Source organism: Maylandia zebra, linkage group LG8 (assembly GCF_041146795.1).
Source record: "Maylandia zebra isolate NMK-2024a linkage group LG8, Mzebra_GT3a, whole genome shotgun sequence".
In the NCBI taxonomy this organism is placed as follows: Eukaryota; Metazoa; Chordata; class Actinopteri; order Cichliformes; family Cichlidae; genus Maylandia; species Maylandia zebra.
The window spans coordinates 30,208,191-30,223,877 of NC_135174.1; the positions used below are offsets into that span (position 1 = coordinate 30,208,191).

Here is a 15,687-nt window from a genome sequence, read left to right on the forward strand (position 1 = left end):
GCTGCTTTCAAAGACACAGAGACATGAGGGAAAAATCAGCATTTAATGAGCCAGGAGCAGCCACGGCGGTCCTGAGCCTGCAGCTCTAACTCAGCATCAGCGCTTTCACTGCAGCTCCAGGCGCAGCTCGCACACAGCACACAGGTACTCTTCATTGTCCTCATCACAGTTCAGAGCTTCCTCATAAAACTCAGCAGCCTTCTTCCTGTCACCCTCAGCTCTGGCCACCAGACCCAGCAGAGCGAGCGCCTGACCATCACGCCGCGTCTTTGTCAGACGTCTGTCAGCGATCTGCTTCAGTCTCTGCAAGAAAAAACATGGAGGAACAAAGAAAGATGGATTTCTGTGTATTTAAAGTAAGTGACTACTACATTCAGTGTCTCTCTGTGACCTGCACCCTGTGACCTGGACTCTGTGACCTCCATGTTGGGAAACAGCAGGGCTCCACCTTCTTCTCGTTCTTCTGCTTCTTCTTCTCAGCTGAAAAATATTAGAAGTTTCCACAAAGCCAGTTTTCTTCTGCTGTGGCTGAGTTTCTCCTTCTCTTCCAGGTAACTGGTGGAAGATGTTTGCAATACCCAGCAGCCCTCCAGCAGAAACCATGTGAACTGTGGTGATGTTTCACACTGGCTTTTCGACCTCAGTCTTCAGTCACACCAGGCTCTCACCAGATCTGACCTGGCCTAAACCCTCTGATCCCCCAACACCAGACGACTCATGACCTGTGCTCACCTTAGCGCACTGTCTCCACTCATACTTGCAGGGTGGTAACAGCAGAGCCTGAAGAGGAAATAAGAAGACACCGAGATAAATCAAACCGACTTCATTTTTCTTGTAAACAAAGGGGCCCTAGCAAGAAACGTTTGGGAACCACTGTATTAGGTGGACCTCCAGCTGCTCGTGGGTATTAAAGCACACAGCATAACGAAGTGTGAAGCCATGACCTGAGAGTCTATGACAGCTCCTTTCAGCTGTGGTGGAAATGTAAAATAAATCTGACATTAACAGGCTGATGCTACAGTTCAGTGGAGTGTTGGAACAGTGCTCCGGCCTCCAGTAAGCCAGCTGCACATCACCAAGAGTCTGGGAAACTACACCCAACTCACCTGAGTGTAGTGGGCGATGGCTTCAGCCTCGGTTTTTTTGTTAAAGAAGAAAAAGTCACCGTAGCGCTGATGGACAGTCTGAAAAAGGCTTTTCTCCGACTCTGCTAGCTTCAAGCACTGCTGGAAAATCTCCTCAGCCCTGAGGAACCAGAAACGATGATGATGATGAATTTAGAGCCAAAAACAAAAGAGCGACTGCACTGCAGCTTTGCACAGACCAGTACCTGCTCAAATCCCTTTGCTCTGCATACAGCTGTGCCAGATCAGTCAATGCCAGGACAAAGGACGGCCTTATCTCCACAGCAACTTTAAGGTGATGGATACAACGACGCCTCCAGTACCGCACCGCTCCTGTGGGGCAAGAAATCAGGGTTAGATTTGAGCTGCGTTTATTGAACTGGACTGGAGACATGCTGTTTGTTACTCTGGTCGCTGTTGGGCCGGCGGCTCTGCTCTGCAATTTTCTTCATCTTGTAGCACAGAGCCAGCTGGTGGTGGATGAAAGGGGATTGATCGGCCCGCTTCAGTGCTCGCTCCAACATATCAATAGACTCATCCAGTCGATTCTGAAACACAGTGAAGGAGGTGAAACTCACAGGATCACCGCAGCATCTAAAGGCAACCACAGCCTTTGAGACCTGGCTCAGAGGAGAAGATTCAGTGAATTAAACAGACACAGGATAACCTCCCAGTCAAAGAAGAATATGGTAAAATGAAACTTTAGAGGGGCGTGGCTTACTCGGCTTAAGTTGTTTTTTCAGAAGCCCGGGATCTTTTCAAGTGTAATTTTTTTCAGTTAGATGCCTGACTGACAACTGTATAAAACAATAACTACACACAATCAACAACAATATAAAATTATGCACAAAAGAAATTACGAATGTAAAAAAACCCGTGGTTTTATTTACCGTATATATGTTTATATATAAATATATACGGTGGCTCCTAGAGACAAAACACGTAACTCCAAACTCCAAAACACATTCCTAGCATGAACTGAACTTCCAAACAGAGCCTAGATCACTTAAATTACACAATTGAAAGCATGTGTGTATTGTTTGTGTATTTATACACAGGCACTCATATATATTCAAATAATTAAATAAAAAGTTCATTTACCTGTTACTACCACACACCAGATCTGGTTGTTGGTACTTGCTGGCTTGTGTAGCCACAAGATAACAAAAGCTCAACACTGCCCCCTAGCGTCCTGGAGCACTTCTGTTGCGTTTGTACGTGTTTTGGAGTTTGTACGTGTTTTGGAGTTTGTACGTGTTTTGTCTCTAGGGGCCACCGTAAATATAAATATACTTTTATTTATTCACTCCACATAAAATGTAATATATAATATGTACATTTCAACTTTTAACTATTTAAATTTTCAGCTTTTTCCTTTTAAACAAATTTAAAGTGAAACAACACAAACACTGCAAACCACAACACAATTAAATATAAATTAAAATATGAAAACAGAAAGAACATGCACATTCTCTGTCATATGGGCCTGCATGAATAAACTTTCTGAATCCTTTATCATCTGCAACTGAAAATAGTTGTGGATGATTACTATACCTTTCTAATGTGACGTTGTTGTCCCTGCTCTCTCTCTCTCTCCCTCCCGCTCTGTTCCTGTGCTACTGAGTGTAACTACCGCCCCTCCCCCCTCTGCTCAGCGCAAAACACAAGGAGTGAGAGAGAGGGTGAGAGAAAGAAAAAACGGCTCGCGTCGTTCACGTCAAAGACCCGGCTCTAAGAGCCGTTTCGTTCGCGACCGACCCATCACTAGAGACCAGAGGAGAGCTTAAGTTTGAGCAGGTACCAAAGCAAATCATTCGTACTGTACAAATAATATAAATATGACGGTGCATCACGAAAGATATCAGACTTGACCCATATTACGTTACTTGCTGTTCGAGTGAATCAACAAATGGTGAAATGAAAAGCCGAACAACAACAACGCTGCTTCTTTAGAGAGTCTCAGCTCACATGTGTTTATTTCATATTTTCAGTTGTTTCCCTCCACAGCTAAACAAACTCTCTAAACCGGTTTCAGTAATGCACTGATGAACAAGAATGGACATGAGGAGCTTCTTTCAAAGAAAAAACTCAGATGTTATTTTATATATTATGCTTTGGATGTTGTTCAGTATATTTCTATGCAAAACAAGAGGAACTTCAACACACAGCAATATAGTCACAGTTGAAACCAGATATTTACACTTTAGGGAGAAAACATAAAAACATTATTTTACTGTACAACATCAATTTAGAGTAAACTTGTTTTGTTTTGTATAAATAAATGTTGAAATATATTTTGAATTAGTTAAATGTCAGAATAAAGAGAGACAGAGCTTCTATTTTTATCACTTTGATCAAATTTAGGAGTACATGTACACTAAGTTTGTTAATTAATAAGAAACTGCAGACGATTCCATTCTGAGCTGAAGAAGCTTCTGATTGGTTCGTAGAGTCCATGTGAGTAAACTGGTGGCACAGCTGTGGACGCATATAAGGCAAAACACAGAGCCTGTTTCTGTGACATGGGAACATCAGGAGATGTCAACAAAACACCAGGAACAGAACTGTGGAGCTCCATAAGTGTGGCTCAGTTTGAATACAATTTGGTGCCATTTGCAATTAAGAGATACAGATAGTTTCTCTCTTTACTCTTAAAGTTAAGAAATTTAGGAACAGAGAGAGAGAGAGGGAACAAGAGCAGGTGAGTCACCTGTTAGTCACATGGTTGTTTGCCAAAACTCATCGGAACATGTATCCAGTACCGAGTGTAACTTTTTAGATACCATTTGTTATTTTTCAAATTCTATATTTATTAAGTTTTGCAGCTTGTTTGCACAACGAGGCTGAATAATTATATAAACGTTTCTGAATCTAAACAGTGGACTTTGGTAGAATTAAAAACAAGTGTAGTGCAGGTCTGTGATGATTTTTAGTGCTACTATCATCTAGTTCTGATTCTGTTTTGGTTAAGTCCTCAGTAGTCCTGATTTTGAACTGTTGTAGTCCTGTTTTAATTCCGGATCAGTTCTGGGTCTGGCTGAATCGGGGTTTAGTCCTCGTGTCTTGATACAGCCCTGGTTTGTTTTCCCTGCACATGTGATATATATTTTTTCCTATATGAAGTCATTCTTTTTTGAACCAAACTGAAAACACAGCCTAATAAATCTTTCAGTCATTTCTAAACCCCCCCTCACACATGCATACCACCCTTTAGGGCTAAGCCCCGGGTGTATAAAATGCCTGGCTCCGCCTCTGCCCTGGAACAGAAGGACCTCGACTTTCTTTGTAATTTCTCTGTATGAAACAGTTATGATGATCTGTCTCTGGCTGCTTTTTATAGCAACACAATACTTTCAACTGAGCCCAAGACCGACCCTGCATGGTGGATGTCTTTGACAGATGAGTCTCCACTCAGACCTACCTGATTACGAAAGTGTTTTCCTATATAGCGGTTGACATGAGGATTATCAGGATCAGTTTTCAGTGCTTTATTCAACAGTTCCTCAGCTTCTTGGTATTCCTTATAGGCCCCCAGCTTCACAGCCAGCATGGACTGCAGGACTGCATCATCAGGGTTGATCTCCAGGGCCAAGCGAAGCTGTGTGATGGCCGGGGACTCTTCACCTTTCTTTAAGTTTTCCAAAGTCCTCTGCAGATAAGAAACCCATTAATGTACCCTGTTGAAATGTTCTTCTTTTAAACTGTCATTACTGAGTCTTCTGAAACGTACGCTGACACTGAACTGACGGATTCCTTTTCTGCTATTTACCATTCATTGAGTCTTCATACTTCCTATGAAACTGACCTGTTCTGTGCGAAAGAGGGCGATGGCGTAGCCGGCGTTCCACTCACTGTCGTGAGTCTGTACCTCAAGTGCTTTACGGAAACAGTCGATGGCTTTGGAAAGAGAAGACCTCGAAAACTTAAGATAGGTCCAGGCTTGTTCTCCGTACACCTCTGGAAGGAGCCTTGTTGAGGAACCAGTGGGATGGTTTGACTGTAATATAGAAGAACGTGTCAGAGATTCAGCAGCGTGTGCTCATAATGTTTGGGCTGGATGGTATACATACAGTTCAGTGACCCTTTATCTCATTGTGAAAACTGCTCAAAGAAGTCCTGCCGTTAATTAATGCTTCGATCTTAAATATGATCAACCTATCTCTAATAATCAGCTATGTACCACAGGCCTTCAAGCTGGCTGTAGTTAAACCTTTACTCAAAAAGCATCTCTAGACCCAGCAGTCTTAGCTAATTATAGGCCAATCTCCAACCTTCCTTTCATATCAAACATCCTTGAAAGAGTAGTTGTCAAACAGCTAACAGATCATCTGCAGAGGTTTATTTGAAGAGTTTCAGTCAGGTTTCAGAGCTCATCACAGCACAGAAACAGCTTTAGTGAAGGTTACAAATGATCTTCTTATGGCCTCTGACAGTGGACTCATCTCTGTGCTTGTCCTGCTAGACCTCAGTGGGAAGGAAAAACTCCCTTTTAACAAGAAGAAACCTCCGGCAGAGCCGAAGAGGGGTGGGGTGAGAAAAGGAAGACAGGATAAAGACATGCTGAGGAAGAGAGACAGAGACTAATAACAAGGGTGATTCACTGCAGAGAGGTCTGTTAACACATAGTGAGTGAAGAAGAAACACCCAATGCATCATGGGAATCCCTGGCAGCCTATTGCAGCATAACTAAGGGAGGATTCAGGGTCACCTGTTCCAGCCCTAACTATAAACAAGCCAGTTAAGGTAGTTCAGGCATCTGAGCAGGAAACCCTTTGAAGGCCTCCTGATGCTACATGTTCTATTAGAAGGAGGTCCCAGGAAGGATTATATCTGGAAAGACCTCAGTGTCCCCCCACATGAGTTAGAGGAGGTTGTCTTAGATTGCTGCCCCTACGACCCAAACGAAATAAGCAGCAGAAATGGAGGATGGCTGGCTGGCTGGATGGACGGGTGCTGTACATACCAGGATGTCCTCAACTCTCTGGCAGTAGCTCTGTGACTGTGCGTAGTCTCCGGTGTGGTATTTCAGCCAGGCCATGTCTCCATATGTCACAATGAGCCGCCTCTCACTCTCATCACCATAACTCTCCCTGATGGTCTCCTCTGATTGGTTTAGAAGTGACAGCGCTTCCTCTCGTTGGTCCTGAAGATACCTGAGGACCAACAGGTCATCACAACTGATGTTAAGTAAGTTGTCAGATCTCGTGTCATCAGACTGCTCACCGCTGAGGAAACTGTACCTGACATAAGCCAAATAGCTGTAAGACCGAGTCACTGCCCCGCGCTGCCCGAGCTGAAGTTTTATGTGCTCCTGCAGTCGGGTGCTCAGGTTTTCCAGGTCCACGTCCTCCTTCTTCAGATCCCAGGTGAAGTGACACTGCAGCTGCTGCAGCCTGCTGAGCAGAGCGCTGCTACCTTCACTTTAAGAGAGTCACAAAGACAAAGCCTCTCAGCTCTGTGTTCATGTTCACACATGGTCTAAAAATGAGTCATTACAGAGCACAGACGTCCTGGAGAGCCCGGACCCTCCCATGGTGTCCAAACAGCATGTCAGTTTATCACAGCTGAAACAACCATCCTAACAACAGCACTTTTTATTTCAACACCTCTCCTGTTTAATACACGTTCAGAAAAACAGAGAGTCACAAACGTACATTAACTATTTTCCCCAGTCCCCAGTTCTCCATCTCCATAATGTCCTCTTCCATTGCTACCACTGCTGCTTTCTTGGTGTCTCTGTCTTAAGCCAGTTTTTGGTGATGGCCTTCTTTGCTGCCAAAAGGAGAATCTGAGCCAGGTATCGATCCTTTACATCTACAGTGCCTGCCAAGTATCCAAGATACAAAAGAAGGCAGGTTCTGGGAATTATGTAACCTGATATGTCACAGACAGAAAATGTGTGTGTGGTTCATCCCATCCATCCCATCCACGCAGCCTCCAACATTGTTGTTGTGTATTGGTTTGTTTATTTTTAATCTTAGGTGTAATAAAGTAGCAAATTTGATTTTTCCAGATGAATTCTCTCCACTTTAATGACTGAGCTGTGTTCTTATGTTCTTTCCATGTTTCATACCACACCTCAGTGATTTCTTCACTCAGCTCTCTTTCCCATTTTACTTTAACATATACAGTTGATTCCTGTCTCGATTCCATCAAACATTCTTGGAATAACACTTTTATATGCCAGTATAATTATTTTTATAATAGGATGGATTTTGTCTTCCTTTATTTTTATGTTTTTATTAAAGTAATCGCTCACCTGTAAGTATCTGTAAAAATCCTTGTTTTTTAAGTTTTAATTCTTCAAAACTTTTAATTTCTCCTTTTTTGATTAATAAACAAATTGCTGTGATTCCCTTTTCATTCCAATTTTTAAAACCAAGATCCAATTTTCCTGGTCTAAATTCTTCATCGAAGGCTATCCATTTTAGCAAACCAAGCTCTTTGCCAATTCTCAACTCCTTTACTGTATCATACCATACATTTAATGTAAAGGATACTATCGGGTTCCTTTCTTGGTCTTTAGTTATGTATTCAGGGATCTTTTTTATACCCATGTTTGTTTGGATTGGGCGATCGTGGCTCAAGAGTTGGGCGTTCGCCTTGTAATCGGAAGGTTGCCGGTTCGAGCCCCGGCTTGGACAGTCTCGGTCGTTGTGTCCTTGGGCAAGACACTTCACCCGTTGCCTACTGGTGGTGGTCAGAGGGCCCGGTGGCGCCAGTGTCCGGCAGCCTCGCCTCTGTCAGTGCGCCCCAGGGTGGCTACAATGTAGCTGCCATCACCAGTGTGTGGATGTGTGCGTGAATGGGTGGATGACTGGATATGTAAAGCGCTTTGGGGTCCTTAGGGACTAGAAAAGCGCTATATATAAATACAGGCCATTTACCATTTAGAGAGATTGGATTGATTTTGTAGTGAACCCGAGCTTTGCCATGGTTAGGTACAGGAAGTCCCAGCTGACTCGATCGAAGGCTTTTTCTGTGTCTAAACTCATCAACGCAGCCAGCATCTTGTCTTTATGTATTTGGTGTATGATGTGTCCTTCTGATATTGTCTTGTGCCTGTCTGTTTTTAACTAAACCTGTCCCTCGGTGCTCTCTCTCTCCCGGCTGTTTATCCCGTTTTCCACGTTGTATCCTCTCGCTTGCAGGTCGTTAGCAGCCTCCTCTGCTTTGCCACACGTTTTCACTCCATTTGGCCAGTGGACTCGCATCTTGCTGAGAGGAGTCTGGAAGCGGATGCCTTCTTTCTTTAATATCTTTTTGATATTCACGTACGCTTTACGTTCTTGCACCATTCTCGCCGAATAGTCGTGGTCAAAATAAACCCTGCTTCCGTCCAGAGTGACTATTTTCTTTTCCCATGCCTGTTTAACTTCCATCTCTTTGGTTGTGAATTGTTGGAAATTGACAACGACTGACCTCGGGGGGGAGACCGGCTGCCGGTTTTGAGGTTAACGCTCGGTGTGCGCGTTGAATCTGGAGGTTGATGTTAATATTAAGCTCCTCCCTGAGCCAGACTTCCAGAAACTGGGTCAGCGATTCTGCCTTAGATTCGGCTCCCTCTTGTGTCCCGTAGATCCGCAGATTGTTACGTCTGGATCGCAGGTCCAAGTCATCCAATTTGGTCACCATCGATTTGTTCTGTCATTAGTTCTGTCAGGGTTTGATTGGCCTCGTGGCTCCACGTCTTCCGTGCGGGTCAGCGCAGCTTCTAATTTCCCTTCTTGTTCTTTAAGTTCTGTAGTCATGTTCTGAAACTGCTGGTCGATGTCTTCTTTGAATTTAGACAGTTCGTGTCTCATTTCTCATTTAATTTCTTCTTCGAATGTCGTGAAGTCTGATTTCAATTCGTTTTGGAGTGATTGAATTTGTTTGCTAATACAATCCAGTCCGTTTTGAAACGCGGCCATATTAGCTTCGGGTGCTAGCTTGTCCTCGTTGTTCGGGTGTTTTATGTCTTTACCTTGGGTGTCCGTAGTTCTTTTATTCTTTGCTTTGTTGTCCCTCTGCTCATCTTCCAAAGTTGTTTTGTCTCACGCTTTAATTTGTGTTTTAGCGGAGTTTATCTACTTGGCTTGCGGGAGCTCTGTACTTATGCGACCGTACTGCTCTACCGCCACACCAGAAGCCCTAACAACAGCACTTTACCATCCATGTCCAATATCTCACACCTTTGTCTGGACAGCAGCATGTATGTCCTTAACGACTTCAGGACATCATCTGTAAGTGTCACAGAGATGGCTTATGTATAAAGAAGTTTAATAGATGGTTCCAGCAGTTAAAATGTTCTTGCTTGTACATTTCTGTGGACAATATTGTAAAGGTGTGTTTAACTTGTCACAAAGAACAAGTTTTGTTACACCGCTATTATCGCGAGGTTTGGGCGTGATGACAGAGGCTGTGAGCCCACGTTTAATAATCACGCTAAGGAGTTCAGCGAGCTATCTGCGGGGGCCTGGTTGTTAAAGCACAAGTGTTACTTTTGATAGACTGAAGCACTTAAAGCGGGGCGATCGTGGCTCAAGAGTTGGGAGTACACCTTGTAATCGGAAGGTTGCCGGTTCATTGTGTCCTTGGGCGAGACACTTCACCCGTTGCCTACTGGTGGTGGTCAGAGGGCCCGGTGGCGCCAGTGTCCGGCAGCCTCGCCTCTGTCAGTGCGCCCCAGGGTGGCTGTGGCTACAATGTAGCTGCCATCACCAGTGTGTGAATGTGTGGATGACTGGATGTGTAAAGCGCTTTGGGGTCCTTAGGGACGAGTAAAGCGCTATATAAATACAGACCATTTACCATAAAGCCTTCGTGTTTTATGTTTGTAGTTTTCAATAAATGCAGCGAAGCGCCCGTCTTGAAGAAGCCGTGCCTGTGTTGTCATTTCGGAGTGACATCATCATCATTTCCTGTGCATGTTTGAGCTACAGGAAGCTTAACTCAACTCTAACAAAGAACTAAAATATTTATTATCATGGTTTAAATGAGAATTTCTGGACGACCGTCCCCTCTCAGACCCAAGAAGGAAAGTCTCCTCTCTGTCAGCAGGAGGATGGGTAACGAGCTGCCAGCAGCTCACACAGGCTTCCTCCTGAGCTCACGGCCCCTCCCACTACAGCTGGGAGGGGCCCAAGATGACGTTGTAAAATAATACTTCAAAATGAAAGCCGCACATGTGATATGACACTGAAGCTAGGTGTACATTACACATCAGACACACTGAGTTACATGTATGTGTTTAAATCTGTTACCTTGTGTCTGAGTAGCACCTTCAGACCAACACTCAGGTGAGTCTGCAGGCCGCTGCGTCACCTGTATGATGAACACAGCGGCTTTGATCGCATTACTGTCCAAAGATGAGCGCGTGGAGGAGGACGTCACCACCACCCTCTGGAAGTACAGCTTCACTGTTAAAAACTGTTAATGTGACCATACTATCGGTGTTACTACCTTCTTCTTTCGCGGTCTCTGGAGCACATCATCTTCCTCCATCTTCTATCCCATCATCCTCCTCTGCATGTCCTCCTTCACTACGCCACCTCTGACTCTGAGCTGTCCCTTTGACGGCCTCGTGCCATTATATCTGAACATCTTCACCGTCTCCACCCATCACAGCAGGTCTCGCCTCCACCCTGCCTGCAGCCTCTTCCTCTCCTCTCTGTGGCCTCACGTTCTGCTCCTGGCAGCTTTGACGCATTTTACTAGAGTAATACTTCAGGTTTGAGTACTGTGAATGTTGTCGCTACACATTTACTGAGAAACAGTTGGTGACACCGACTGACAGAGACAACGATCACAGACATGTTCACAACCGACTTGCGGCCTATTTGAAACAGAGACGGAGAAAAGCAAACAAAAGCAACGTCGTAGGTGCGGCGGGCCGGACGGTGACTTCGCATCGCCGCGGTTCACGCATTCTCGGTCATCCAGGTGAGGAAACAAGACTGAAGAAGTCACCTGGATGACGAAACGTTTCGCCCAGGTGAACAGAATCCCCTGCGTGGGCTTTACTCTGCTCTCTGCAGATTTCACAGTAATCTGATTACACCCTGGATCCAGATCGACTGGGTTAAAGGTTAAAGGGAGGCCCTGAGCTGACTTCACTTTCCAATAAGTGATCGATTATCAGACTGATCGGAAGTCTCAAACACTCACCTCATGTTGCCCTCTTCCTCCTCAGAGGGAGCAAAGTGATGATGAGGATGAGGGAGAGCGTGAGCACCGAGTGACCGGTCCGTGCGCTCCGTCACAGAACGGAAACTTAACGTGAGGCCTTCACGGTCCTCTCTGAATGCATGTACAGCAGAGAGCTCAGCCGGGTGACGCAGACTCACACTTGTTCGTGTTACACAGTCATTTCCACGGGTGACACTCCCAGCGTGTCCCCTCTGACTCCATGCTCAGCCACTCTAACGTAGCTTATTTCAGGTGAACTGCAGCGCCAAGCGTCCTAAATGATGTGATGACGTGTGAAGGTGGCTCACAGGTAAGCTGCACAGCCTTGTTCACATGGACAGGTTTACATAAAGTTACGTGAAGCACAGGTGGAACATCTGGAAAGGAGTCACGTGCTCTGTAATCACAGACCTCTGCCTGCAGGTCCATGAACACAAACAGGTGGCTGCAAGGGACAGAACTGTGTTTGGGACACTTCTGCTGCGTCCACACTAATCTGTGTCTCTGCACATGTCTGCAAAACTAGTTAAATCTCAGTTCATACGGAGGAACAAATGTCATCATATAAGGAAGGATCACGTGGTTAAAAACTACTGTGGTTGACACATAAAGTTCATTTTTTTAAAAAGAGGCACGTGGACGTGATGTGAAACGTGACTTCAGAGGGGTCCTTGAAGGCAGCACGATGAGACGCCAAGTTTGGTTTCTGTGAACCAGCTGAGAGCCTCGAGCTCACTGATCAGCTGGTAATCTGTAACTGACTGATCTGGGATCAGTCAGTGGATTAGCCACTGACTGTGCTTAGAGTTAGAAATGTTTTTGTTTGTTTTTTAGTTGTTTAAAGTAAGAACTTCTTTGCTCAGTGTAACCATCTGTGTTTTGCAGTGTAAACTTGATGAATCAGAATCAGAATCAGAATCAGAATACTTTATTGATCCCTGGGGGAAATTATTTTTTGTTACAGTGCTCCATTTTAAACCAACATTAAGACAAGACAGACAATACGCTAACTAAGAATAGTACAATATATACTGTAGCAGCAAACAGTGTGTTAAGTGGATGCGTTGTACAGGGAGCCACAGGCAGGAATGATTTCCTGTGTCGTTCAGTGGTGCATCATGGGTAATCTCAGTCTCTCACTGAACGAGCTCCTGTGACTGACCAACATGTCATGGAGTGGGTGGGAGGTGTTATCCAACATTGTCTTTATCTTGGACAGCATCCGCCTCTCCGACACCACCTTGAGGGAGTCCAGCTCCATCCCCACAACATTGCTGGCCTTACGGATCAGTTTATTAAGTCTGTTGGCATCTGCGACCCTCAGCCTGCTCCCCCAGCATGCAACAGCATAGAGGATCGCACTGGCCACAACAGACTCATAGAAAATCCTCAGCATTTTCTGGCAGATGTTGAAGGACCTCAGTCGCCTCAAAAAATAGAGACGACTCTGGCCCTTCCTGTAAAGTGCTGTGGTGTTTTTAGCCCAGTCCAGTTTATTGTCAATGTGAACTCCAAGGTATTTATAGTCCTCCACAATGTCAACACTGACCCCCTGGATTGAAACAGGGGTGAAGTGAAGAGGAGCACTTTATGAATATGCCAGTAAACATTATTCCTGTCTAACGAGGTCGTAATGAGTCTTTCAGAAAGGCTTCGTGCTTTTCTCTGCACACACAACTGTGTCTGCAGCTTTCCTCGTATTTACCTGCTGCTCGCTGCTCAGGTGTACCTTACCTGTCTGTGGCGTCTGCACACCATTTAATGAAACAGACGTTTAAATAAAGTTAATGAATGATTCCATCACAGATTCACTCATTTACTGCAGCAGAGGAACGTGAAGCACAGCTGGAACATCTGGAACAGACCCAGCTGAACAGCAGCTGTGGTTCAGAGCTCCACGTCCACACCTGAAACTCTCACGCTGCAGTGAGGCTGAAGCACCAGCAGGTGTCACCGTAGGGCTGAGTGTGAAGCTGTGACTCTTCAGCACATCTCTAACAGCGAGTCAGTGAGCATGCTCAGACCAGCACTTCCCACCATCACCGCTTCTGACACGAAGAGAAACATCAGCTCAGTCTGAGGACACCTGGCACCTCTGAGGCTCCGCCCAGCACAGGTACAGGCTGGCTGGACTTCAGTGAGGCTTCACGTTGATTCTTTCAGAGAGGAAGATGAAACTTTATTTAGAACAGCACCTCACCTCATGCACTCTCTACACCTGACCCCTTCTTCGAGCACTCACGTGTCATTAGTGCGAGGGGGTCACAGTCACCACGGTAACATTTCAACAGGAATCCTCGAGATGTTTTGGAATTCAGATTTTATTCTTCAGCTCATCTTTAATCTAAAAGAGCTGAACACGCAAGATAAGCAGAAAAACATGTTTTAAAACCTCTTTGATGATTTTAATCACCTTTGAGGAGGAACGCACCGGGGGGCGTGGCTTTGACAAACTTGTGTGAAGTCTCCCCGACAATAACACGTTCAAAGACAAGCAGCCGTTTGTGTGTGGGAGTGAGGGTTTTCCATTTTCCCTCCGGCAGTAGGAAACATCCCAATAAGGACGGCAGGGCGGGTTCTTGCCGCTGACGCTGTGTGGGCGGGGCCTGCTGCCTGATTAAATGGAGCAGTGGTGATGAAGGCGAGCAGAGCTCCGACTGTGAGACAAACTGAAGGATGGCGATGCTGCTGCAGCCTCTGTGGACCTTCGTGCTGGGACACGCCCCCCTCCTGCGCTCGCCCTTCTTCCCCGTGCTCTTCTCGCTCTGCGTCTACCTGTCCTTCTGCCTGCCCTTCCTGCTGCTGGACGCGCTGTCCACCAGGTGGGCGTGGGTGCTCAGGTACAAGCTGCAGCCTCAGAGCTCCGTCAGCTGGTCGTCGGTGCGGCGCTGCCTGGCTCTGACGCTCTACAACCACCTGGTCTTCATCTTCCCGCTCACCGTGCTGCACTGGTACCTGAGGCCGGTGCACCTGACCGAGGAGGCCCCGCCCCTTCCGCGCCTGCTGGCTCAGGTGCTCGTGTGCCTGCTGCTCTTTGACTTCCAGAGCTTCGCCTGGCACCTGCTGCACCACCGAGTGCCCTGGCTCTACCGCACCTTCCACAAGGTGAGTCCCCGAGGACGATGGCGGTGGTGACGATGTCACGCCTTTGTTCTTCCTCCACCTCACGCTCTCTCTCCTCCTCCTGCAGGTGCACCACACCTACACCTCCACCTCCGCCCTCACCGCCGAGTACTCGGGCACCTGGGAGACCCTCAGCCTGGGCCTGTTCGCTGCCGCCAACCCCCTCCTGCTGGGCTGCCACCCGCTCACCGAGCTCGCCTTCTTCGTGGTCAACATCTGGCTGTCGGTGGAGGATCACTGCGGCTACGACCTGCCGTGGGCCACGCACCGCCTGGTGCCGCTGGGGCTGTACGGCGGGGCGCGCCACCACGACCTTCACCACCTCAAGTCCAAGTGCAACTTTGCGCCGTACTTCACCCACTGGGACCGCCTGGCCGGGACGCTGCAGACGCAGGACTGAGCCGCCGTGATGGCGAGGAGCTGATGTAGAGACGTTTTCTATTTATTTATTTCTTCCTGTTTTTATTTATTATGCCACTTCTGAGCCCACCAATCACAGCGGGCTCTCCTCGACTCGCTGCTCCTCTCTGACGTAGAGACGGAGCAGTCGGAGCCACGAGAGCGCCGTGAGCCGTCGACGGCGTGAGCACGTTAACTGATACCGGACAGATGTGCCGATGAGGCAGCTGGCTGCGAGCGCGGGACAGACGAAAGTGAAACGAGGGACAGAGATAAGCTGGCGAGGAAGACGAGGAGTCGCGCCGCCGCTGAAGGAGAAGCGCGGCATCAGAGGGAAACTGGAAAGTTTGATTCTGAACTGGGAAGTGAAAGTTTGAGCACTGAAGACAAAATGAAGCTAAAATAAAGTTTGTGAAGAGAAACACACAAGTCTGTTTCCTGTTTGTGTCCAAAACACACACACACAGACACACACACAGAGACGCACACACAGACACACACACAGACACACACACACACGCAGACACACACACAGACACACACACACACACACAGACACACACACACACACACACAGACACACACAGACACACACACACACACAGATGCATACACACAGACACACACAGACACACACACACAGACAGACACACACAGACACACACACACACACAGATGCATACACACAGACACACACACACAGACACACACAAACACACACACACATGCATACACACACACACACACACACACAGACACACACACAGACACACAGACCCACACACACAGACACACACACACACAGACACACACACACACACACACACACACACACACACAGATGCATACACACAGACACACACACAGACAC

The 15,687-nt window shown here is 46.6% G+C and overlaps 2 protein-coding genes across 2 annotated transcripts; one reads left to right on the forward strand and one right to left on the reverse strand.

The window, feature by feature from the left end:
• Positions 1 to 24: 24 nt before the first annotated feature.
• LOC101479007 (interferon-induced protein with tetratricopeptide repeats 5) lies at positions 25 to 11,458 on the reverse strand. The gene is made up of 10 exons (XM_004565226.4): positions 11,274 to 11,458; positions 6,365 to 6,544; positions 6,088 to 6,277; positions 4,930 to 5,121; positions 4,546 to 4,773; positions 1,531 to 1,672; positions 1,331 to 1,457; positions 1,107 to 1,245; positions 733 to 780; positions 25 to 303 (listed from the first exon to the last, which is right to left on the reverse strand). The coding sequence occupies exons 1-10, from the start codon at positions 11,276 to 11,278 to the stop codon at positions 106 to 108; spliced, it is 1,449 nt and encodes a 482-aa protein (XP_004565283.2). The 5' UTR covers positions 11,279 to 11,458; the 3' UTR covers positions 25 to 105.
• A 1,864-nt stretch (positions 11,459 to 13,322) lies between these two features.
• On the forward strand, positions 13,323 to 15,236 carry LOC101470860 (cholesterol 25-hydroxylase-like protein). Its single transcript, XM_024798815.2, has 2 exons — positions 13,323 to 14,399; positions 14,485 to 15,236. The coding sequence occupies exons 1-2, from the start codon at positions 13,971 to 13,973 to the stop codon at positions 14,815 to 14,817; spliced, it is 762 nt and encodes a 253-aa protein (XP_024654583.2). The 5' UTR covers positions 13,323 to 13,970; the 3' UTR covers positions 14,818 to 15,236.
• Positions 15,237 to 15,687: the final 451 nt, after the last annotated feature.

Coding starts and splice junctions, on each gene's coding strand:
- LOC101479007 (XM_004565226.4), bottom strand. Junction 1,673..4,545: donor GAAAACACTTTCGTAATCAG/GTAGGTCTGAGT, acceptor ACTGTGTTTCAG/AATCGACTGGATGAGTCTAT. Junction 1,246..1,330: donor GAGCAAAGGGATTTGAGCAG/GTACTGGTCTGT, acceptor CTGGTTCCTCAG/GGCTGAGGAGATTTTCCAGC.
- LOC101470860 (XM_024798815.2), top strand. CDS start 13,971: ATGGCGATGCTGCTGCAGCCTCTGTGGACCTTCGTGCTGGGACACGCC. Junction 14,400..14,484: donor TCTACCGCACCTTCCACAAG/GTGAGTCCCCGA, acceptor CTCCTCCTGCAG/GTGCACCACACCTACACCTC.